The 23,987-nt window shown below is 38.2% G+C and overlaps 1 protein-coding gene across 15 annotated transcripts in view; it reads left to right on the forward strand.

Annotated features, from left to right (window-relative positions):
• Positions 1 to 23,987, forward strand: part of MAST4 (microtubule associated serine/threonine kinase family member 4) — a 610,376-nt gene that overhangs the window by 517,836 nt on the left and 68,553 nt on the right. For all 15 annotated transcript variants that reach the window (XM_070476769.1, XM_070476765.1, XM_070476766.1 and 12 more), the window contains 2 exons: positions 13,757 to 13,826; positions 19,144 to 19,222. In XM_070476769.1, the coding sequence (XP_070332870.1) occupies positions 13,757 to 13,826; positions 19,144 to 19,222 (149 nt within the window). The remainder of the gene's footprint in view (positions 1 to 13,756; positions 13,827 to 19,143; positions 19,223 to 23,987) is intronic.

Below are 23,987 nucleotides of genomic sequence, written 5' to 3' on the forward strand. Positions count from 1 at the left end.
ATTGTATATACTTACATATCTATATGTATTCCTGGATAAATCCCTACACCTGAAGAGTGCAGCTGGGGCTGGGGAGATGACATGGAGCCCATAGCTTGTTGCAGTACCTGGCCCGTAATGAGTTCACAGTAAGTGTTTGATTGAATCAATGAATGAGAATCAGAGGCTGGAAAAGAATTTTACATACCACCTTTACCTGTTTTCTATACCACCTTTTGTTTAATACCATGTTTAACTCTTTGAACTTTTTTACAATGTATATAGTTGTTTTTATAATACAATGAAGATGTGTAAAAATGTGCTCTTCACTTTTGAGACGCTGTCCTTCTGTTCGCTCAGTTTCCTCTGCTTCAGAAGGATCACTTCCTTTCTCCTACAGTTTTCCTCGGAGTCAGATGAAAGGTTGCCCCTGTGAGGCCATCCATTCTCTCTTCTGAACGTGTGGCTTCCTCATTTTATGTATACTGAATACCTATCACCACCAGTGCAGTATCCCGTCATGTTCTGTTGGGTCTTTCTTTCCTGCCTGGTGGGTGAGAGCATTATCCGGGATGGTGCGATTCATCGAGCTTCCTCCAAAGGCTGCTAGGGGTCTACCACATTGTAGCCAACAGGAGGAGCATATGGCAGTGCTTCCTGTCCAGCTGCTAAGTGCTGGTCTGTGTTACATTCACGCTGACCTGACGCCGAAAGTGATTGTCTGTTTTTGACCCTTTGAGTATTCTCAGGATACAGAACTCTAGCTTAAACAGTCTCCAGTATACCAGCATTCCATTTCATCCAGCATCTCTGCCAACATCACTTGAAGGACTCTCCCAGTATCAGTTACTTACTAAATCTAGAAAGGTATCCAGCAGATATTGACTCTTTTTCTCTCTCAAGCTTTATTGAGACATTAATAACATAACATATGCAAGTTTAAGGTATATGACATGATGATTTGGTACGTGTTTGTATTGTGAAATTATTACATAATTAGGTTAGTTAACTCCTATATCCCCTTACATAGTTAAAATTTTTATTTGTATGGTGATAACCTTAAAGCTTTACTCTCTTAACAACTTTTAAATATATAATACAGTATTGTTAATTATAGTCACCATACTGTACATTAAATCCCCAAACTTATTTATCTTATAACTAGAAATTTGTATCTTTTAAACATCTCCCCATTTCCTCCACCCCTAGCAACTGGAAACCAAATTTCTACTCTCTGAGTTTTTTAGACTCCACATATAAGAAGGAATATACAATATTTGTCTTTCTCTGTCTTATTTTGCTTACTGTAATGTCATCAAGGTCCAGCCCATGTTGTTACAGTAGGCAGAATCTTTTTTTTTATGACCAAATACCGTCCCATTGTGTGTGTGTGAGTGTGTCCATTCATCCATCAGGGGACCCTTAGGTTGTTAATGTGTCTTCAGTTCAACTCAGTCGTGTCCAAGTGTTTGCTTCCCCATGGACTGCAGCACACCAGGCTTCCTTCCCTGTCCATCAACAACTGTGTCTTGGTTATTGCAAATAATGCTGCAGTGAACATGGAAGTACAGATGTCTTTTTGAGATAGCGATGTCATTTTCTTCCAATTAACACCCAGAAGTGGAATTGCTGGAACATATGACATTTCTGTTGTTAATTTTTTGAGGAGTCTCCACGGTGTTTTCCACAGTGTCTGCATCCGTTTACATTCTCACCAACAATGAATGAATGGTCTGTTGGGTTTGATTAGACCATTAGAGTTCTGAAAGGTGATAATAGGAAGAATGGAGAAGATATCGCTTTAGAGGGATAATTTCTTTGAATTTTCCAGAATTACTGAAGGACACTAAAATCCAGATCAAAGAAATTCAACCTACTCCAAGCAAGACAAAAAAAAAAATCCATACCTATAGAGACCACAACAATGAAAAGAGGAGAACATCAAGGAGATCTTAAAATCATTCAGAGGCTAATGAGTGATGGCTAATATAGAAATGGCAATTAGGCTGAATGTTTACCTGCTGAAAGTAACGATAGGAGCCAAAAGACAGTAGAATGATATCTTCAACGTACTGAAAAAAAATTAATATAGCATTCTATACCCACAGAAGCTACCTTTGAAAAATATAAATGAAATTAAGGCATTTTAGACAAAAGAGAGTTTATTACCTAAAAATCTTCACTAATGGAAATTCTAAATTTTATATATATATATTTATCAGAGAGATGAAAAATCATATTGTTTCAGGCAAAACTACCAAGAGAATCACATGTGTAATTTCATAGTTCCAAGTAGCCACATTAAGACCATTAAAATCAAACAGGTGAAATAATTTAAAAAATAATGTATTTAAGAAAATTACTAGAAATAATCATTTTAACATGAAATCAGTCTTTAAAAATGGATGAGACCACTCATATCAATTTTTTCACCATGCCTTTGAGATCTAGTGTGTATTTTGTACCAACACATTGAGATACCAATGCTAACATTTAAAGTAAAATGTAGTCTTAATCAAAACAACAAATTGTGTTTAATAGAAAAAAAAAAGATTCTCTTTTCTTCATATCATTGCCAACACTTGTTATCTGTCTTTTTGATAAGAGATAACAAGATTACCTTTCTGACAGTCCTGATATGAGATCTCACTGTGGTTTTGGTTTGCATTTCCTTGATGCTTAGTGATGGTGAGCACCTTTTCATGTGCCTGTTGGCCATTTGATTGTCTTCTTTGGGAAAATATCTATTCAAGTTATTTCCCCTTTTGTAATCAGATTGATTTTTTGCTATTGAATTGTATTATTTTTTAATATTAACCCCTTATCAGAGACATAATTTGCATATATTTTATCTCACTCAGTAAATTGTCTTTTCCTTTTGCTGATTGTTTCTTTCGTTGTGAAGCTTTTTAGTTTGATTTAGTCTCATTTATTTTTACTTTTGTTGCTTGCTCTTTTGGTGTCATAGTCAAAAAATTATTGCCAATAAAAAGCACATGAAAAGATGTCAACATCACTAATTATTAGAGAAATGCCAATCAGAACTATAATGAGGTAAGGTATTGCCTCACACCAGTCAGAATGTAAAAACATCTATAAATAATAGATACTGGAGAGGGTGTGGAGAAAAGGGAATGGTCCACCGCTGGCAGAGGGACTATAAATTGGTACAGCTATTATAGAGGACAGTATGGAGGTTCCTTAACAAATGAAAAATAGAGCTGTCATATGATCTAGCAATCCCAATCCTGGACATAGATCTGGAGAAAATCATAATTAGAAAAGATCCATGCACCCCAGTGTTCATTGCAGCACTGTTTTCTTGCTATAACCAGGACATAGAAGCAACCTAAATGTCCATCAGTAGAGAAATGGATAAAGAAGATGTGGTTTGTGTATACAGTGGAACACTACTCAGCCATAAAAAGAATGAAATAATGTCATTTGCAGCAATATGGATGGACCTCAACACTGTCATACTGAGTAAAATAAGTCAGAGAAAGACAAATATCATATGTTATCACTTATATGCAGCATCTTAAAAAGGGGTACAGATGAACTTATCTACACAAGAAAAACAGAGTTACAGATATAGAAAACAAACTTATGGTTGAAAGTAAAAGTGAAGTCGCTCAGTCGTGTCCGACTCTTTGCAACCCCATGGACTATAACCTACTGTGTTCCTCCATTCATGGGATTTTCCAGGCAAGAGTACTGGAGTGGGTTGCCATTTCCTTCTCCAGAGGATCTTCCCGACCCAGGGATCGTCTCCTGCATTGTAGGCAGACGCTTTACCGTCTGGGCCACCAGGAAAGCCCTTATGGTTAAACGTATGGTTGCCAGGGTGTAAATAGGGAGGAGGGGTAAATTGGAAGGTTAGGATTGACACATCCACACTGTTATTTATAGAACAGATAACTAATAAAGACCTACTGCACGCCACAGGGAGCTCTTCTCAGACTCTGTAATGGCCCATATGGGATAGAGTTTTAAAGAGTGGATTTATATATATGTGTAACTGATTCACTTATACCTGAAACTAATGCATCACTGTAAATCAACTATAATCCAATAAAATTTTTTTTAAAAAACTGTTACCAAAACCAATGTTTAGTTTTTTCTGTTTCTTTCTACTAGTTTTATTGTATCAGCTCTTGCATTTAGTAAGATCAGTATTTGTTAAATGATTCATTATGCCAAAGTATATAACTTTTTCTTTCAGCAATCCTTAAAGACTCTGTTGTGCTTTTTAAAAGAATAATCACAACTTCTTCACCTGCCTCAACACACCCCAATATGCCCGAAAGGTTCAGCACATTAGAATTCATAGCTGTGGCTCCTTACAGTAGTGGTTCACTGAAGATTGATATCTGTGCATTCAGAATCTCAGGGTTGCAAACAAGTGCCCCTCACCCCGTCCATCAGTTACTTGGGATTGTATGCTAAAAATATGGATACATGCATAGATCGTAAATAGAGTAAGGCCCTGAATGGACACATCCCTATTATGGATAAGGGTGAATCATGTTTTCTGCAAGAAGGAATGATTAGAATAATTAGAATGATTTTAGTTTTGCTTCTGATAATCACTGGTTCAATTGAGTCCCCCCTGCCACATGCCTTGGTTTTAACCTTTCGAATAATTTTACATGTTCTGATGTTACCAAGGCCATATATTAGGCATTCTGCTTGTTTAAAAAAATGAAAGAATGAGATGTATAGTTTTAAGGCTAATACCTTATTCATATACTGTTAGATACGGATTATAAAGATAGCTGGCATTTCAGCTTTAAGCAGTCAAACGATTACAGTTGATAGTAAAAGTATAAACACAGTTGTGGTTAATGAGTGTATTCTTCCCTACGACTTCCTTATACAGACTTTTAACCTTAACCCAGGAACAGAGGAGTGATACACAGCTTAACTTGGGGTGGGGGTGTTCCTCTTTTAGAAGAGAGGAGAAATTGTGGAAATAATTGAGTTTAGAGGAGAGTAACAGGACGCCAGTAGAAGAAGCGTAATAACTTACTTGATTGATCTGTGACAACATCTGTCGACAGGTGGGATTTCTAGAGTGTTGACATGGTGGGATGCTGTTTGTTTAAGCTGATGGGGAAGAAATTTCCAGCCTTAGTCCTGTTTTGAAACTACTTGGAGGTCAGAGTGAAGTGAATATATAAAAGGGACATTGAATTAGTATAGCTGAAATAAGAGGCAGGGAAGATAAGTTATAGAAAGCGGGCAGTGTAAAAACTTCAAGATATGAGGGATCTAAATGGCTAGTGAAGTCTTGAGTTTAATTTAACAGAGTACATGGAAATTCTAAAGTTCTCAGCTCTCGCAGTTTACTAGAGTCACTTCATTTAAAAAAGGCAGACTAGGGCCTGGGTATCAGCATTTCTAAAGCCTCCCAAGTAATTCTCCTGTGCACCTGAGTGTGAGAACTGTTTATTGATCCAAGGGCATGGAAGCAGAAAGTGATGGGGAAAAAAAGATTCTAGAGGAGAGTCTCAGGGCCAGGGTATTTCCAAGATCTTGTGTAGTATGGTTTATGGAATCTGAAAGCCAGAATTCTGATTTATTAGATACTTGGTGCATTACATATTATTTTATTATGAAACAGTAGAATTAAATGTATTAGATTCTTTTAAATCTCGAGATATTTCTGGAGTTAGAAACTGAACATAATTAAGTAACTATTTAAAAAATACATAACACATATTTTGTTTCCTTCAGATGGAATGCCTTTTTATCAGAAGCCAAAAGAACATTTTCCATTTGTTAAATTAAACCACCTTAAATTTAGTATTTATATTTTTAAGGGGAGCTGAAAGGAGGCGATTTATAATAGAGAATACATCTAGATTACATTTAGCAAGTTATAAGGACATGCAACATTTCATTTAAATACTTCTTCTTTGACTAGAAATTATTCAGCAATTGAAGGAAACAATCTGAGAGGAACCAGTTTCTTGATATCATCCACCCCTTTTCTAGGTAAAAATGCAAATTCTTTGTATCTAATTATGTTAAAGAATTAAAATCCCTTCATGTAAGATAGAAAAAAAATATGCACACCTTAGGTTACATTCTTTGACTTGGTCTTTTATCTACATTCAGAGACTAATTAATTGTCTAAAATTGATAGACTACGTCACATTTCATAAAGCTGCATGAAACTTTGGAGTGTCTGTTATGGTAGCTATGATCTTGTCTCCCCTTTCTTCACCTTACAGACACTCCTCAGTAACTTTATACAAAGGCTAAAAGTAATCTCTTCTCTATTGCTGGGAAGATGAATTACTGTAGATGGGAGGAAAACACACAACTAAAAATCAACTTTCTTCATCACTCTTGACATTCACTAGTCTTTACTTGAGATCACCTTGAGATGTGACATCAATTCAGAGTAATAAGGAAGGGTCAATGAAAAGCTAAAACATTCTTGAAAACCCATTATAACACATCTCCAAGGGATTTGTGTCAATGCCACAGCAATTCAAATACACTACACAAATTTCAGAGGAATGGCTTCATGAAATGGAGACAACAGGCATCTGTGAGAGTCTTATGACATAGAAATTGACCTGTTATTGGATCTCTCTTTCACATCCTACATGTTTTTCACCCTATAAACTCATCAGTCATTCCTTAAAAAGCAGGCCATGTCCATTTGTTAAGTATCTGTTGTGACACAGTACATCCTCCATGTGGTATCATCATTGACAGTTGGTTTTTAATGAGTAGTTTTGATACATTTAAGGGCTTTGGTCTAAGAAAGTTTCTTTTCCACATGAATAAGGATCCAGAATTGATTTCACAAGATGTGTCTGAAGTTAGTAATGTACAGATCTTCTCTCAGTAGATTTTTAGTCCTTTGGGTCTTCTTTACCTGTTTAATCTGCTTAGCAGGTAGCTCAAAGCTCTGTATATAATAAGAACTTAATACATAATTGTTGAATTAGAAAAAATTCAGTACAATTCTCATTTACTGTATAACAGACTACATTAGGCACTGAAAATTCAAAATAATTTAGTGAGAAGTAGAGAAAAATAAAATATAGTACACATCATTATATTCCATTCCATTTTACCTATGGTGACAGGACATAGAATGATTGAAATTCTCAATATTCAGACTTCAGTGGTTAGCCTGTAAAATTATCTTTCTCTGCAAACCTTTAACTAGCACTGTTGTCTAGTTTGGCCATATTAAACAGACCAAAGCTATCAAATCTATTAGGCACTAAATAATATGAGCTGGAAAAATGTTATTTGCTCTCCGGTACAATAAAAAAAGCTGTAATAGGATTTTTAAATGTTTAATTGAGTAGTATAAATGCTACATATAAGAAGTGTAACATTGTTAATCGCATACAGTATGGAACATAAGTACACTGTGTGTGTGCGCCTTCAGTTGCTCAGTTGCATCCAACTCTGTGGCCCCATGACCTGTAGCCCGCCAGGGTCCTCTGCCCATGGAATATTTCAGGCAAGAATACTGGAGTGGTGTGCAATTTCCTTCTCCAGGAGATCTTCCTGACCCCAGAGATCGAACCTGCACCTCTTGCACCTCCTGCATTGGCAGGTAGATTCTTTACTACGGGAGCCCCCTGGAAAGTCCATTTTAATATATTTAAAATTATTTGAGGTGGTGCCTCCATAAATAAAAGAGCATAGATCCCACTCAAATTTTCAAAGGTTTTATTTTGCACTTGTTAAACTAAGTATAATTGAGTTACAAGATTGTGTTTCAGGTATATAGCATAGTGATTTGTTTTTTGTTTGTTTGCTTGCTTGTTTTTACAGATTATTTCCATTTTAGGTTATCACAAGGTACTAGGTATACTTCTTTGTGTTATGCAGTAAATCCTTTATTGCATTTCTAATTTACACACAGTACCTAGTTTGTATCTATTAATCCCATTCCCCAAATTAGTCCCTCCTCCCCTTCCTCTCCCCTTCCGTAACTATAAGTTTGTTCTCTAAATTTGTGAGTCTGTTTCATTTCTTATATAAATTCATTTGTATTACTTTCTAGATTCCATGTATAAGTGACTCCATATGGAACTTGTCTTTCTCTGTCTGACTTAGTTCACTGTACATAAGGCCCTCCAGGTCTGTCCATGTTGTTACAGATGGCAGTGTTTGGTTCTTTATGGCCAGGTGATATTCCGTTGTATAAATGCACCACATTCCTTAAGCCAGTCATCTGTTGATAGGCACTTGGGTTGCTTCCATGTCTTGGTTATTGTTAATCTCTCCTCCTCACATTCCCAAACCCAGTCCTCCTTCAGTCTTCTACATCTCAGTTAAAGTCACCATCTGCCTATCTTGCTTAATCCTAAGAGCTAGGAGTCATCATACACACACACACACACACACACACACACACATATAAGCACACACATATATATATATATCTTTTTTTTTTTCCACTTTGTGGCTTGTGGGATCTTAAAGGTCCCCTGACCAGGGATCAAATCCAGGCTCTGGCAGTGAAAGCTCTGGACCACCAGGGAACTCCCTAGGAGTCCTCCTTGCTTCCTCCCTTTCCCCCGTTATTCCACTTGGTCTAGTTTCCCAGTAAATCCTTTTGGGTGTACCCTCAGAACACACCTGAGCTCTACTTCCATTCTCCAGACCACCGTCGCCTCTTACCTTGTCTATATGACAGCCTCCTTTCTGATCTCCCTGCTTCTGTTCATTGCCTGCTTAGAGCCCATTGGACATGGAACAGCACAAGGGCTCCTTCTAAAATATAAGTCAAGTCATACCACTCTTCTCTGTTAGGAAAGGATTGATAAGTATTTGTTAAATTAATCAGATGACAGTGAGAAGTGGTACTGGGTAAGGAGAGTCAATGTGACAAGGATGAAAAAACCAAAGGAGGTTCAGAGAAGCCAGATTTTAAGAAAGCCCTGATTTATTGTCCATAATTATTTCTTTACTTGAAAACCCAGGCATAAAAGTCTATTTATCAGCCTGCTGTACAGGCATGCCTGGTGGTTTAGGTGGTAAAGAACCTGCCTGCCAAGCTGGAGACGCAAAAAGACATGAGTCCAGTCCCTGGGTTGGGAAGATCCTCTGGAGAAGGAAAAGGCAACCCACTCCAGTATTCATACCCGGAAAATTCCATGGGCAAAGGACCCTGGCAGGCTACAGTCCATGGGGTCGCAAAGAGTTGAACATGACCGAGCATGCACACGCTATACTATGTTATATCGGCCTGCTGTGAACACTTAACAGCTTGCCCTAAGAGAGTGCTACTGAAGGCCAATCAAGGTTTTTCTCTGTCCACTTAGAGTCTAAACAGCTGCCCAGGTTTAATTAATATCCCACAATTATATCTGGAGAGTAGCCAGTTTCTGAAATGTCTAAGTGAGAGGAGGATTTTTAACTCTCCTCTTGCGTCAGCTGGATCTGATAGCATAGATGTCAACTTCTCGGGTGAATTTAAACTGTTATTTTTCAGAGTCCACTCAGCCTGCGGTCTCTGCATAACTGTTCAATTGTCCCTTCATCTGCTGCCATCACATTTTGCAAGGGAGTCCTAGGTTTGGTCCTGTGAAGTCTGGACTTCAGGTTTTTCAGCACTGTCAATTTATTGCTGAGAATCTCCTGCAGAGCGATGAGGAACACAGTGCTGTTTGTTAGGGTATAAAAAAGGCACAACTCATTTAAGCCGATCATCAAGTAATGACAACAAGGATTAAAGTGGGGGCTTACTCTTTGATCCACCAGGAGTTTCAAATGGCAATTATCATTAATTCTTGGATTCCCTCAGTCCTGATAGAAAATCAAGGCAACCAGAAACTATCATTTTGTAAACAGACAGCTATTAAAAGCACATTAATAATCTATAGTGGGTATAGCATATGCCTTTTAAAAAGATTTGCAGCCTGTTTCTCTGCGGTGAAGATGGAGGACTTCTCCAACCTAATTACAAAGCAATCAAACAATTTAATTAATCTGGAAATCACTTTCTTAACAATAACTGCCTCCAAAATGAGGCACCCTGTGTAGCTCCGTTAGGTAAGTACTGTTTTGATGTAGTGCCTGTGCGTTCGCCACGCCAGTTCCCCCTGGGAATCACGGAGTTAATTACCTCTCCAGCGCCTGCCCACCCACCACTAAGGTTTCCTTCGCCAGGTCAGAAGCAGCAGTCTATAAAGTGTCCTGGCACTCAAACATCCAAGAACCAGCAAATCCCTTTGAACAGCAGGGTTTGGGTTATAAGCAAGTGCTGCACATATGGGCAGAGAATTAACTGGCACTGATTTTCATTCGAGAGCCTCTCAGGTATTGCTTTGCAGATGGGTGGATGATTTCAGAGAGCAGGACTGTGCGTGGTGAAGGTCAAGTGTAGGACTCTGGTTTCACTCCATCTTGTTTTCTTGTCTTGGGAAAGTGCTAAGTGCCCACAGCAGTCTGGTCCTCACCTCCAAGTGAAGAATGTATAAAGTGCTCTTTATATTTCAATCTGTTCTAAATTAGTGTTGTTGTGTATCACAGAACAGTGTCCCTAAGTCTTCAAACATAACACACAAATCAATGTTTGTCTCAAAGAAGAACAAAGGCCTCAAAGATTGATTTGTGCCTATCTAATCTACTCATCGGAGAAGGCAATGGCACCCCACTCCAGTACTCTTGCCTGGAAAATCCCATGAACGGAGGAGCCTGGTAGGCTGCAGTCCTTGGGGTCTTGAAAAGTCAGACATGACTGAGTGACTTCACTTTCACTTTTCACTTTTATGCATTGGAGAAAGAAATGGCAGCCCACTCCAGTGTTCTTGCCTGGAGAATCCCAGGGATGGGGTCGCACAGAGTTGGACACGACTAAAGTGACTTAGCAGTAGCAGTCTACATCTTGTAATTTCTCCATGAGGAAAATTGAGGAATTTTCTGTAACGAATGACACAAAAAGCTCTAGAATACTCTATCCTTTTCCTCTACTATTACTACCACCCCAGTTCTCTCTGAAAGTTCCCTGTTAGTGGAGCAGTCATCCTCCCAGCCTGCTAACCTTGGAAGTACCAGTTAGTCTGTAATCTTTTGCATCACTTATTTTTGATCCATCACCAGTTACACTTGGTTTGCTCACCAGAACATGCGTTCTGTTGGCTTTCCGCATCCTAATCCAGCTCCTTCTCCTTGGCGACTCCCCTGTCCACTCAACATTCTCACACCAGGTTAAAATATCGAGTGCCTCTCTTGCGTTCAAATTTCTCTTAAGCCTTCCACTAGGTAGTACCAAAACATGTTGTTCACATCTCATTGACTTGACCAGTCTGAATTCCCTGGTACTAGAGAGTCTGTCTCTCTACTGCATCACCTAACTGTGTTTGGATTGATTCTGTCCCCTTCCTGAAGTCCTTCCATCCCCTCTCCTATCCTGAGCTTGCTGATTTGCCCTCAAGTTAAGCTGCAGTCTCTTGTCCTTAAGGAATGACCAAGTATTCTAGTTCACACTGCCTTCGTTTTCTCCAACAGCCCACTGTATTTAAGGGCCTTTGTGATAACATGGGATGTGTGTATTTCTATCTCAACTAGCTCCTCAATGTGACCAGAAACAAGAAGAAAGATCTGTGATTAGTAGGATAGTACAAATGGCTATATAACTTAGAGTTGAGGAATCTTTTCAGTGTATGGGCCTGGAAAGACCACACAGAATGAGAAGGCAAAACCCAAGATAAGAAATGGTTAAGGTTAGCGCTGATTTTTTGTCTTGTTTTTTTAAAGAGCAGAGTTAAATTAAGCTACCTCTATATCTCTCTCTGCCCATTCATCTTCAGTGTGATGGGCCGCCATGTATTGTAAGATGTTACATGGTTTCCTGGGGGGCCACTTGTTAAAATCTCTAAAAGTGAAAAGGTTCTTAAGATAATTCCTGTTTCTGCCTCCTTCAGATTCTTCAAAATATTTAATAAACTTCCCTCTACTTGTTCTGGTTGATCTCATATAATCTCCAGATATAATGTTCTCTTTACAAAGAACACAGGGATAAGAATTTGGTGCCAAGTTTTATTGGCCTTATTATTTCTTCTCAGTGGTTAGAGTAGTAGGGATTGTTCTCAAAATGCCTTGGCTTCAATCAACTGTTTGTTTCTCATAAGTTACTGATAGTTTGCTCTGTGGGGGGTGTGAGCAAAGCAAATTTTTTTTTTCCCCAAATAAAATTAAAATCAACCCAGAGATTTCTGGCATTTCACCTGTTTCCCTTTAGAAACAAGATTTCTAGCCATCTTGAAATCAAGACCTTTTAAGAAATATGAAGAGCAATGCACAAACTAACAGGGGAGGGAGTGGGGGAATGAAGGCTGTTGGGAGAAGTTCAAAGAACTTAATTTAGCTGTGTAGATAAAGGACAGAAAGGGTCCTGGATTACCGGATGGCAAAAGCGCAATCCGTTTCTCTAGAGGCCCAAGAAACAACAGATGCAAAGGCATGATAAATTTCATTGCAGCAGGGGGAAAATGCTTTTGATTCTCTATCCATAAAGAAAGGGGCTTTTCAGCACTTCCCAGATAAATGGCTTTAATTGTGCTGTCTGTCATAAACTTAATGGCATCTGTTGATGCCATCACTGCAAAATCTGCAACTTTAAGTTAACTGAAAAATTTCAGTAGAGGCACATCCAGTCCAGAAGTAAAGGTAACACTGAACTTATCCCCTTCAATGTGTCAATCAGTCCTTTTTGCACACAGGTAGTAAATTGTTTACCTTTGTGGCTAGGTGCCATTCTGTGTCCCTTCCACCTAATTACAGATTGTCACTTCCGGTGTGAGATCAGCAACGTGGCACACTGGCTTCTTGTTAAGATTAAACGTGTCTTGAATTATTTTCTGTGTTTCAAGAACACGCAGCATTTGTTTGCAGCCTTTCCTAACCTCCTACAGTCCCATCCGGTCCTCAGGCCATTCTGCCAACCTAATGAACCCTGCAGAGGGAAGCGGGGTGGTCTGGCCAGCCTGGGGCCTCCCCTCACCCGCTGCCTGCCAAGCTTGCCCCATGATCAGCAACAGGTTGCATGTTCTGATGGGGAAAGTAGCAAGCCTCCAGACGAGCTGTCACCGTACAGAAGCATCCGTGTTCCACCCACCATGTAAGAACTTGGGGAAGATGCCTTCTGTGAGCCGCTGTGTGGCTGGCTTTTCAGGCAGCCTGGCCAGTCACCCCCTCAGCTGCCTAGGAGCAGAGGGACTATTGAAGAAGATACTTCTGGGCCTCTAGGCTGGGTCATTTGAGGTCTGAACTGCTGGGGTTCTACCTAGTATTTTATGCCCTGTTCTGACATTTCTGCCTTTAAAATGTGTGCTTTGAAGAATGAGGATTTATTGAGAACTCAGACTTTTATTCTGTTTCGGTAAATAAAAATATTAAGGCTGCCTTCCTAAAATGGAAAGCCTCATCCTCCCAGTTGAAGCTTATCTTCTCCATCCTACTGTGGAAATGTTAACATCTGGAAAAGCAGGAATCAAGACATATGTATGTATTCATTATTCTGTGGGACTGAAATATATTATGAAATATATGAAAGTCTGCTGGTTGGTGACATGGGTTTGTTTATTCATATATTACACCCTTGGAAAGTTGTGCTGGAACTCAAGCCAATCCCTTCCTCTGCTCCAAATAAAACTAAAGCACTTTTTGAGGAGATGGACATTTTACAAAGATGTACAGAAGCTTACTACTAAAGAGAAGAGCGTTCTGGATGTAGCTAATGATACAAGAATAAAATCTTAATGTCATTTTTTTTCCTTCTTTCTCTCTACAGGAAATAGCCCTCAAGATAGTCCAAGAAATTTCTCCCCCAGTGCCTCTGCCCATTTTTCATTTGCACGGAGGTAAGAACTTTTTTTGTGTAGAATGATAAAGTGTTATGTGGAGAAACCTTCCCTTCTGCCCCAGTTCTTCCACTACCCGCTAGAGTTATAGATGCCTCCTTTGCTCCTTCCCTAGATGGTGGGCTCCCACTAAGGGCAGAAAAAAAAAAAATTTTCACCTTTTCTCCCATCCCTAGTATAGTGTCTCATACATGCTTTTGATGCTCAACAGATTTTTACTGACTTATCTGAGCTTGTATTATAAGGACTTGATTCATCCACGTGTCCTGGTGCAGTTGTCGTTGTTACTGAAATCCTAAAAAATAAATAAATAAATAAAAAGGACCTTCCTTGGGATCACAAGGTATAAACCGTTAAGATGCCTCTTTCCTTGAGAGCACCAAGCCAGCAATTTAGTGACCTCCCTGAGTGTTTTCTCCTCCTTTCTTAGTTAGAATTGGACATCAGGTATCAAGACTGTATGTCTCATATCTGGGTCGGTGAGTCACGAGAAAGTATGGTTGCTCGGAGGATAGCGGGCATACGATCTGTTACCAGAGCTTTTATTTTGGGATCACCTACTGTGATCTCTCCCAGTCAGAGATGTCTGCACTTCTGTGTGTGAAATTAGTGGGCTTCCCCTGTCACATTCAAACCTTCACTTTCCTCCATTCCTCTTCCAGCCAGGGAAAACACACAGAAGACAAAATTGCCCCTTTTAGCCAGGTTTCCGAATATTCAGAATGAATTGCTTTTCTGGTCCGAATGCCCTGCATATTTATTAAATTTTCTTCAGAGAGCTAATCATACCTTGAAATGAATTAAAGTAACATTTAATTAAGACATACAGGTAGGTTAAAAAAGTAGATTTGACACATTATGTGCAAACCTGCAGTGTCATAATTGCCATTTGTCATCGTGAAATGTGTTTTGTTACTAGGTCCAGAGGAAAGGATCTGCTTACAGTATATTCTTAATTCCTGATCATTAAGATTCTCTTGTCAAATCACACATTCCCCACCATATGATAAATGCCTATGTGTACCAGGCCTTCCCCATAGGGAGGACAAAAAGTAATTGAGATGTGATCTCCAAGGAACTTTCTGAGACCCACACCCTGGTTTTCCCCAACGAACACCAACTTTGATTCTTTTAGTCCTCTTACAGCCTGTAAGCACTGTAAAGAAAATGTGACAGTTAATTGGTTCCACAAAGCCTGTGTTTGTTTGTCCACTGAATATTAATTCACGATGGTGCTACTATTCTAAATGAAAAGGGAAATCCTATAAAAATGGGTTTAAAAAAGAACACAGCATAGTCCTTAAAATATGTTTCTTTGAAAAAAAAAGGGGGGGTGGTGGTGGAATGTATTTAAATTACTTCAAGTAAAAAGAAAATGCCCATCTCATAGCCTGTTTTTAACTGTGACCAAAATCAGTCTTTTAATCCTGCCAGATTTATTAAAATAAAGAGAACCTAATAATTAAGTGGCTGACTAGAGGACAGATGACTCTGGTTTCTGTGCTATATATAAAAAAAAAAAAATACACAAACCCCCAGGCATGTTAATTTTTGACAAATAAGCCATAAACCGTAACAGAAAATTATCACAGGAGACCTCTGGTTCATTTTGCAGGAATTTCCAGATGGAACTCACTACACAGTCTTCAAAAAGTATTAATTTAGATTAGGACATGAGTGATCATCTTTTTAAACTTTTATTCAAGTAAACAGAACCTGTGTTTGCTATGAAAACTCAAATTGGCCTATTTTTAACATCTGGCATCTTTCTCTTCCATTTTAAAGTTGATTTTTCATTCAAGAAACATGGAAATTCCACTCATGGGTCTCCGTTCCCTACCATTTGGTATGCATTTCTGAGACCTTAGGAAGTAATGCCATTTTGGGAGTCCCAAATTTTATTATTTTGTATATTCAGTCCAACAGATGGAAGAGATTGCCCTGTTTTAAAAATTATTCTTGCGTAAAGGGATAAAGGTCAGACTTACTAATCTTTTCTGACCCTACTTATAACATGTGAGAATTTCCCCTCAGTATTCATCTCCTGGTAATGTACTAGTTGCAGTTAAGTCTGGGAAGTAAGACAACACACACTTGCTTTCCATACTGTCTAATATGTGTCTGAGAGTGAAATTATCAAGTAAATTTTTTTAGTATTGGATTAAAATACTAGGATGAAAATGCATGTCATAGTGTAGTAGATTTTGTCTGGAACAAGGAAACTTATTTTTATTTTGCTAGTAGCTGTGATTGTTGTTACTCAGTTGCTGTCGTGTCAGACTCTTTGTGACCCCATTGACTGCAGCACACGAAACCAGTAACTGGGATACTGATTTACAATCCACCTGCTTGTGGAGTTATTTAATGTTGTCTTCCTTGGTGGTAAAATGGAAGTGATGACATTAGTCTGCCTTCCCTAGAAGTTGTGTAGATTTTTACATATCATACATTGCTTTCACTTTCATCAGAAATATTAAGAGAGCCCTGAATAAATGCTGGGGATGTCTCCTGGCTGCCTAGTTGTTATTTATCAGGTGAAATATCAGAATGTATTTCCATAGACAAATTACTGGAACAGATTTGCCTACTGAGGTCAAGTCATGAGACGCTTACTGAGCACAGGTGGGCTGAAGTTACTCTGGTTACATTATATTGGCATAGTTCATCTTGTTCCAGTATCAACTAGACCATAAAATGTATCATGCCAGATGAGTACAACAAACAAATCATGAAATCTGCTTCCTCTTTATACAGTCGTAATAGCCAGGTTGATACTGGAACTTTTCTTTCTTCCCTTGTCACACACCATCATAATCTAACTTTTTGTGGCTAGTATTGAAATGATGGAGGTTTGGGGGGAGGGGCAGATTTTCAGCGGGTTGTTTTTGTTTGTTTGCTTTTGTTGTTGTTGTTTTTGCTAGTTACTTTGTAGCCTGTGTTCCCATCAGATGTTTTTCTCATGTTACTTTTTCATTTAGTATAACATTGAAATTTCCACCCACAAAGGAAACACTCTTTTCAAAAAAAGCCTTGTGGCTTTGGCAAGAATGTAGTTTTGTTTTCAGGTAACATTTTACTGGTAGCTGCTACAAAGAAAAGAGAACGTTATTAGTAGCATCCAAATTGTACTTGTGTGATAGCTTTCTTCAAAAAAGGGCATGCTATCTCTCAGAGCACATATATAGCGTATATAGGAAGTTCTCATATGCAGTTGTCATGGTAATGAAAATGCAGAGGTCCTTTGTATTCCATTTGAATAAATAGACACAGACAACTTGGGGAACTTTATGAGACATAAATTACTTCTGGTCCATGGCTGTACAAAGTACTAAGCACATTCTTGTTTAAACATCTTTCTAGTCATGTGTTTTCCAAAGTAAGCAAATGTTAATTTATGCTTCAGAACTAATAAGAACATGTCTCCTCTTGGAGTTGTTCATTCATCTGAAATATGTTCATTGATACCTGAGGGAAAGGAGAGTTAATGAATCACAAAGCAGAATCATGGTGGGGGAAATTGTGTCCCTCACTCTTTCCAAAGACTAGTTTCTGATAATTGCTATTAAATGGACTGAAGAATTCTTTGAAATCCATATTCTTTTAAAAATTGGAAGTGTTTAAAATAGTCCAGGAATGGGTTCTTAGGTCTGTAATAATTAGCCAAATAAGCCAGGACCAACCTGTGTCCATTTAATTGATGGTCAGTTGTCTTTGGAAACATGTTATTAGAATTAGTTTCATCTTAAATCTTTTAACATTTTAAATTGTATAAAATTATTTCTAGAGAACTTGTGGCATTTCTTTTCATTTCTTTTATCTGATACATTTACAAGCATCTTAATTTGCTTCTTTTTAAAAAAAAAAAAAATACTTGATTCAATTGTACTCCAATCATGGTTACAGAATTGACAGGTAAATTTTACTAAAATCTTAACATTGTACTACTTCTGTGATTTGTCCACTTGAATTTCTCATTTTGTCTTTGTGGACCATTTGCATTTATTGGAGGTAAAAATAACATCCATGGTGGCCTATGATTATATTCTCCCTTGATTATAATTTAGGCTAAGATGTCATTTTTCTACATAAACATGCGATTGTGACATTTCTCAAATTCAAGTCAAATTCTGAGGAATTCCCTGATGTCCCCTTATAGTGAATGTGTGGTCAATTTGGTCTACTCTTATCTCTCACTTGGTAAATTAATATAAATCATGAGTTACAGAAAGGCTACATATGGTCAAAGAATGCAGTATAACTCTTTAGAAAAGTATGTTTTTCCTTTTCTCCCCATGGCAAATATGTGTATATTTGTCTTCACCATGTTATGTGATTTTGAAGGCATAGTCCTATTCAAAATTGCTAATAAAATAGTTATTTTATTAACATTAATAAAATAATCCTACTTTAGCAACAGGATTGTCTTCACTGCTTTGACAACTCATCTGAGACCCTTGTAATGATCCCAATTAATAACTATAGAGTTCAACCCAGAAGCTATCCATCCTGTTGCCATTTGGAGATAAAAACCATGTTCTATTAAGACTCCTGACAGCTTCACCTCTGTGGCTAGCGCAGGTCATTCTACTCTGCATTAGCTTCTATCACTAGTGGAGAATATTCTTTCTTTGCTCCCTGTCACTGGCCAGAGCTGGGCCGCACACTCATAAACTCAGAAAGAGGCATTTGCTGGAACACTTTATAAAGCCAGGTCATGTCAGAAGGTAATAACTCTTAAGAGATTCTGAGCACAAGGTCAGTCACTTTCTTAGTGCTAAAGTTATTTGCCACTTAAGGCTTGAGCCGGCCAGGAGCCCCCTGATCCTCCCTTCCTTTGGTGTGATGAGTAGGATTGTTCTCTTGAAAGTAATAAGCTGAAAGTCTTTAGGATGTGGTGGAAGTCCCCAGAGGCTCTCGTACCATGCTGGCATTCAGGCCCTTCCAAAGATCGTGGCCCCAGTGTTCAGTTTCCACATAGGAGTGTTTTTCCTCCTGCCTTTCTATTTTTATTCATCTGAATCTGCTGAGTCCGACCAATGTAATTATCCCTGGTATTCATTTTGTCAAAGTGTATTAGTGAGAGATCAATAATATGGATCAACCCATTCACTTTCTACTTGTTTGGGTGTATTGATTCAGTTTAAATAAAAGTCAACCTGCTATATAATGTTTGTTTACTCTGGCCCTTGCTGAACATTTCCACACCCTCACTGACTGTGTTTGTGTCATTTGTTCGACGAAGAATACTTGGCTTCCCTGGGGTTCCCATGTAACCCTCCTCCAGTGTGGGCCTAAGCTAATCGCACTTTCTCCCCAGGACTGATGGACGCCGCTGGTCCTTGGCTTCCCTCCCCTCCTCTGGCTATGGGACAAACACTCCCAGCTCTACGGTCTCTGTAAGTGCCCGGTTTTTCTCTTGTACACCCTAGAGCTCTTGCATGGGCAGCACTTTCTCTGGGTGTTCCCTGATAGGGAGGAGAGGATGAATTCTGTATGTCTGTCCCTCCGAGTAGGCTTCACATCAAATGATGAGCTGACAGACACAAAAAAGACGTACTCTTTGCTGCAAGCTTTTAAATTATGGTGCACAAATTGAGCGAGTCCCCAGATCACAAGTTGGGAGGAGACTGGGAGCTTTTGTTTTAATACCATTTGGTGTTTGGGGGTAGGGGAGGGAATACAATCTGGTTTTATTGCTTTGGTTCCATGCCAGTGATATTAGTACTGAAAATGCCATTAAACTTTGATGGCCTGGGTCGTTCTTTTCTTGTATGGCTTAGATGTGGAGTTCTGTTTTGTTTTTTAGTTTTTATCTTTCAAAGAAAAAGAATGGCAAGCCTTAAATTTGTACCTTCTGGATAAAAACTTTCTTTTAAGGAGAGATTAAAAGAACTTAGCAGTAAGTTAAGATCAATACAGAGACAAGATGAAGCCATGGAAATAGGATAGAGGAAGAACACTGTTGCCGCAAACTACAACATTTCAACAAGAGCCCTATCAATTACTGAAAGTGATTCAGAGACTTAGATACATGCCTTCTCCATTTAAATTAGTGATGTTGTGGGATATTTGTCTCTACAGAGCTTTATTTTTTTACTTTACTTTTTTTTATTGAAGTATAGTTGATTTACATTATTGTGTTAATTTCTTCTGTGTGGCAAAGTGATTCAGTTATCCACATACACATATAAGCATTCTTTATTATATTCTTTTCCATTATGATTTATTCCAGGGTACTGAATACAGTTCCCTGTGCTATACAGTAGGACCTTGTTGTTTATCCATTCTTTATATAATAGTTTGCATCTGCTAAACCCCAGACTCCCTATCCATCCCTCCCCTGCCTCCCTCCCCTTCTACAGAGCTTCTACAGAGATTTAGAAGCTGGTGGTCATTTAGAAGGACCTAGGATATGGTGTAGGTCAATCAATAAATACGTAATGGAGCAGTCTGAAAGCTCCTGTACAAGCCAGGACTGTGAACCTGGTTTTAGAGCCGCTTCTGAGCCATTCCCGTCTCCATTTTGTCAAAATCTGTGGTTTATCGCAAAGGGATATCTATCTCCCCCCACCCCTCCCATAAACCCCAGCACTGTGCTAAGCATATAGGTTCACACTTAATGTCAGTGAATTGAAAAGAAACTGTGATTAAATGTATAAACTTTAATTGATATCACCAGTGCCTTATATTTTATAGTTCCAGAGTTCCAGATGCAATGTAACATGGGTTTTCTAGAGCAAAACACTGGCCTGTTAAAATCTGTTGGATTATTTTTACCATCTTCTTATAACATTTTATTGAGGAGCAATAATTTATTTTCTTGTCCACTATTCCATTGGGTTGTGGTATGTGAGTTTATTGTCCATTTAGATCATTTTTGTGAAACATCCTGACAATCCTGAATAGTTTCAGTGGCACTATAGTCTCACATCCAGAAAAGGATATTCAAAACTCTTGAATGGCTTCAGTGGATAGAATTGTCACTAAAGAATGGTAAACAAAGTCACCCTTGTTTTTTGTCAGTAAGCATCATTGTTTATTATTAGCCCATGTTTTAGATCTTGAAAGCATTGGCTACCACAATGTGAGAATGATTGCTGAAACTGATTGACCAGAAAGCAAAAAAGAATAAGGATTTTAAGTGGAATTCTTCCCTAGACTTGTGAGCATCTCCAGTTAGAATCCAACCACCAGTAAACAGAGTACTTGTCCCATTCTCATACATACTCTCATTGAATCCTCCCCATGCCCAAAATTTATATCTTCTTTCTTGACTTCAAATCCTTTTTATTTTAACTATATCACCTTGCTTTGTCCTGCAGTCAAGTCTTATTATAGTTTGGATATAGAAGTTTCTCTTTGGCAAGAAAAACAGGGGAGGATGCAGGATCTTCTTTCTGTCTCTAGCTAGGAGATCATATGTCATTTTTAAAAGTGAATCTAAAAGCAAGGGTGGGCTACGTAGAAGTGGACCCCATTTGGTACAAAGTACTTTAGAAATATCTTTATAAACACATTTTATGTGCTAGGTACTAGTCTCACTACTTAACAATGTATTGCTTATTGTAAATGAAAAATTTGAAAAAAAATGAAAAAAATATAAATTGTAAAATTTAATTGACTTGTTTAATTGTCTCATTTGTTTGTAAAAACATACTTTATAATGAAGTTGCCATTGTTTTCGTCATTTTATGGCTCGAGGCTCTGAGGCACAGAGAATGAACAGAGGGGCTGTTTACTAACCCCTGTGTGTAGCAACAAGAATACAGTAAGTTTCTCAACCCCGGGCACTTGACTTTTTAAAAAAGGAATTCACAAGGTATTGCTTAAACCAAACTTGATAATTAATAAAGCTGACCTGACCATCTGTCGTGATGTCATTGCTGTCCCTGACTTACGTATATGCCTGAAGAGGAAGCTTTCTGAGACAGGTTTTAGTCACACACAGGTGTTACGTGTTTCTCACAGCTGCTACCCAGAGGTAAGGCAGCTTTTCTCTTAGGTGTTTATTTTATTGGAGAAGGTGGTATCATATAATTGTGGATCTCATATTCCTCTCTTCCCCTTCAAAATCAAATTGTAACTTTCAAAATGACTGTCTTTACCAAAAGACATAAGGAACTGTTAGATTTTTGGAATGTAGGTGCTCTAACAAGTTCAGTTATTTTTTTCTCCTTATTGGCTATTGATAAAAATGATCATTGAAAATTTGAAATGCTGCTTCTCATTTTCCTCAGCTTCTTTATCTTCTTGCCCTTTAAGTGTTAGGACAAAAAATTATGCAAAGCTGCTCAGGAGTTGCGTTTTTTTCTTTTCTAAGTCTAACCTGAATCACTTTTACAGTCTCATTTTCTGGGTTAACTGGTTGTGATTAAGTTAATTAGAAATGATTTTGGTTTTTTTTTAATAAAAATACAGAATATATACAGATAAAATCACAAACACTTTGAAAATACAGCTTAAGTTTTACCGACATTTGTTGTTAGCTGAGTTCCAGAGTTGCTAATGCTGAAATGTAAATACCACATTCTCTGGGTATTATAGAAACTGCAAAATTCCCAAGGGTTAAAAACGCTTCATTCTGAAATTGAAAAGATTTGGTCATATGAAGTTAATCAGTTCTTCCTCAGAATATTTAGTATTGCTGCTTCTCTTAATTTCAAGTTTTGTAGTTAAAATTAATTTGAGAAACTTTTCCAAGGTAATATTCAGATTATAATTTTTAATTTTAAGATAAATAATATGGAATTATAGCAGTCAGAAGATATCTCCCATATATTTCTTACAGATAAATTATTTTCTGGGGGAAAGAGTAAAAATAAGAATATAAGTACTTATAAATATGAAGTCTGACTATAAAATAACATTACTTTGAGTGGAAAACTGTACATACATATGAATACTGTCCTTTACAAAATGCTTGTCTTGGGAAACTAGTTTATTTGAATGATACCATTACTCATAACATTTGGGGGAAACTCTTCTAAGTGCCTTGAGAACTAGAAGCACAGTTCTTTTTGTAAACCTTCACTCTTTGAAAGTGGATTTGATTTATGATGTAGTCAGAAGTTATATATGCCAACTAGTTGGGTGATGAGACTTACTGGCACCATGTTTAGAGAGCATGCTAGAAACATAAAGTCATGGGTCTTAATTTATTGAGGAATTCCAAACTAATTCTTGAAACTCTAGTAAATACTGTTCCAAGGATGTACTGACCAGCAGAGGTATCTTTTCAGTGAGCTTGTGAGGTCCTAGGGACAGCGCCTGCAGCCTGTCACTAGTTCTCCGAGTCCCTGATCTTTGCTGGAGCGGACTCCTGGGCTGACCCTCTGGTGTCCATTAGTGACTCACTCTGGGGGGCCCTGTTTGATACCTTTGAGTTCCCAGGCTGTTTGGAGAGCCTCCAGTTGCTTCCTGTTCCATAAACTCATCCGGTGTCACTGGGATAGTGTCACCCTTTTCCCATTGACACCTCGTCTGTCCCAACTGAGAGGAGAGATGCTGTCTCCCCAGAGAAGCCCTTTGCCTCTCACTTCTCTAATACTTTTCCCACCTCATCCTTCCTTCTAACATATCCCCATCAGGAAGCCCCGGGCACATTGCTGTGGAGTTCAGTCACATGGTTATGTATATGGTATAACCACAAAATTTTCCTGTTGGAGTTAGCACCTGTGACCATTTTCTTACATTTGCTGCAGCTATTTTTGACATAAACTTTTATTTTGATAAATAAATAAAATATTAAAGTAGAAATAAAGCCCCTCCTGCACAGTCATTTTCTCTTCCCCCCTCCTCAGAGGGAATCACTCTCTAAAGTCACTTGTGTCCTCATGCAAACGCTGGTTCATAATGCCCTATGTGAAACTCTTAAGTCTGGTGTGGTTCTGGAATTAATGTTCACATTTTACAAAGTTAACATGATCCTCCCTGTACTGTACACAACAGCCCAGCAACTCAGAATCAGATACATTAATATTCTATGGCAAAGCTGAATTAGCATTCACATCAAGTGGATTAAATGCACATTTTAAATGGCTCTCCATCAGTTCATCTGATGGCTTGCCTCCATAAAGTTATTACTGGGAATTTATGAATAGACATCTGGGCTTTTGGATCTTGGCTACAGGACTGTGCACGTTGATTTACCTTTGAGACATA

Source organism: Odocoileus virginianus, chromosome 14 (genome assembly GCF_023699985.2).
Source record: "Odocoileus virginianus isolate 20LAN1187 ecotype Illinois chromosome 14, Ovbor_1.2, whole genome shotgun sequence".
In the NCBI taxonomy this organism is placed as follows: domain Eukaryota; kingdom Metazoa; phylum Chordata; class Mammalia; order Artiodactyla; family Cervidae; genus Odocoileus; species Odocoileus virginianus.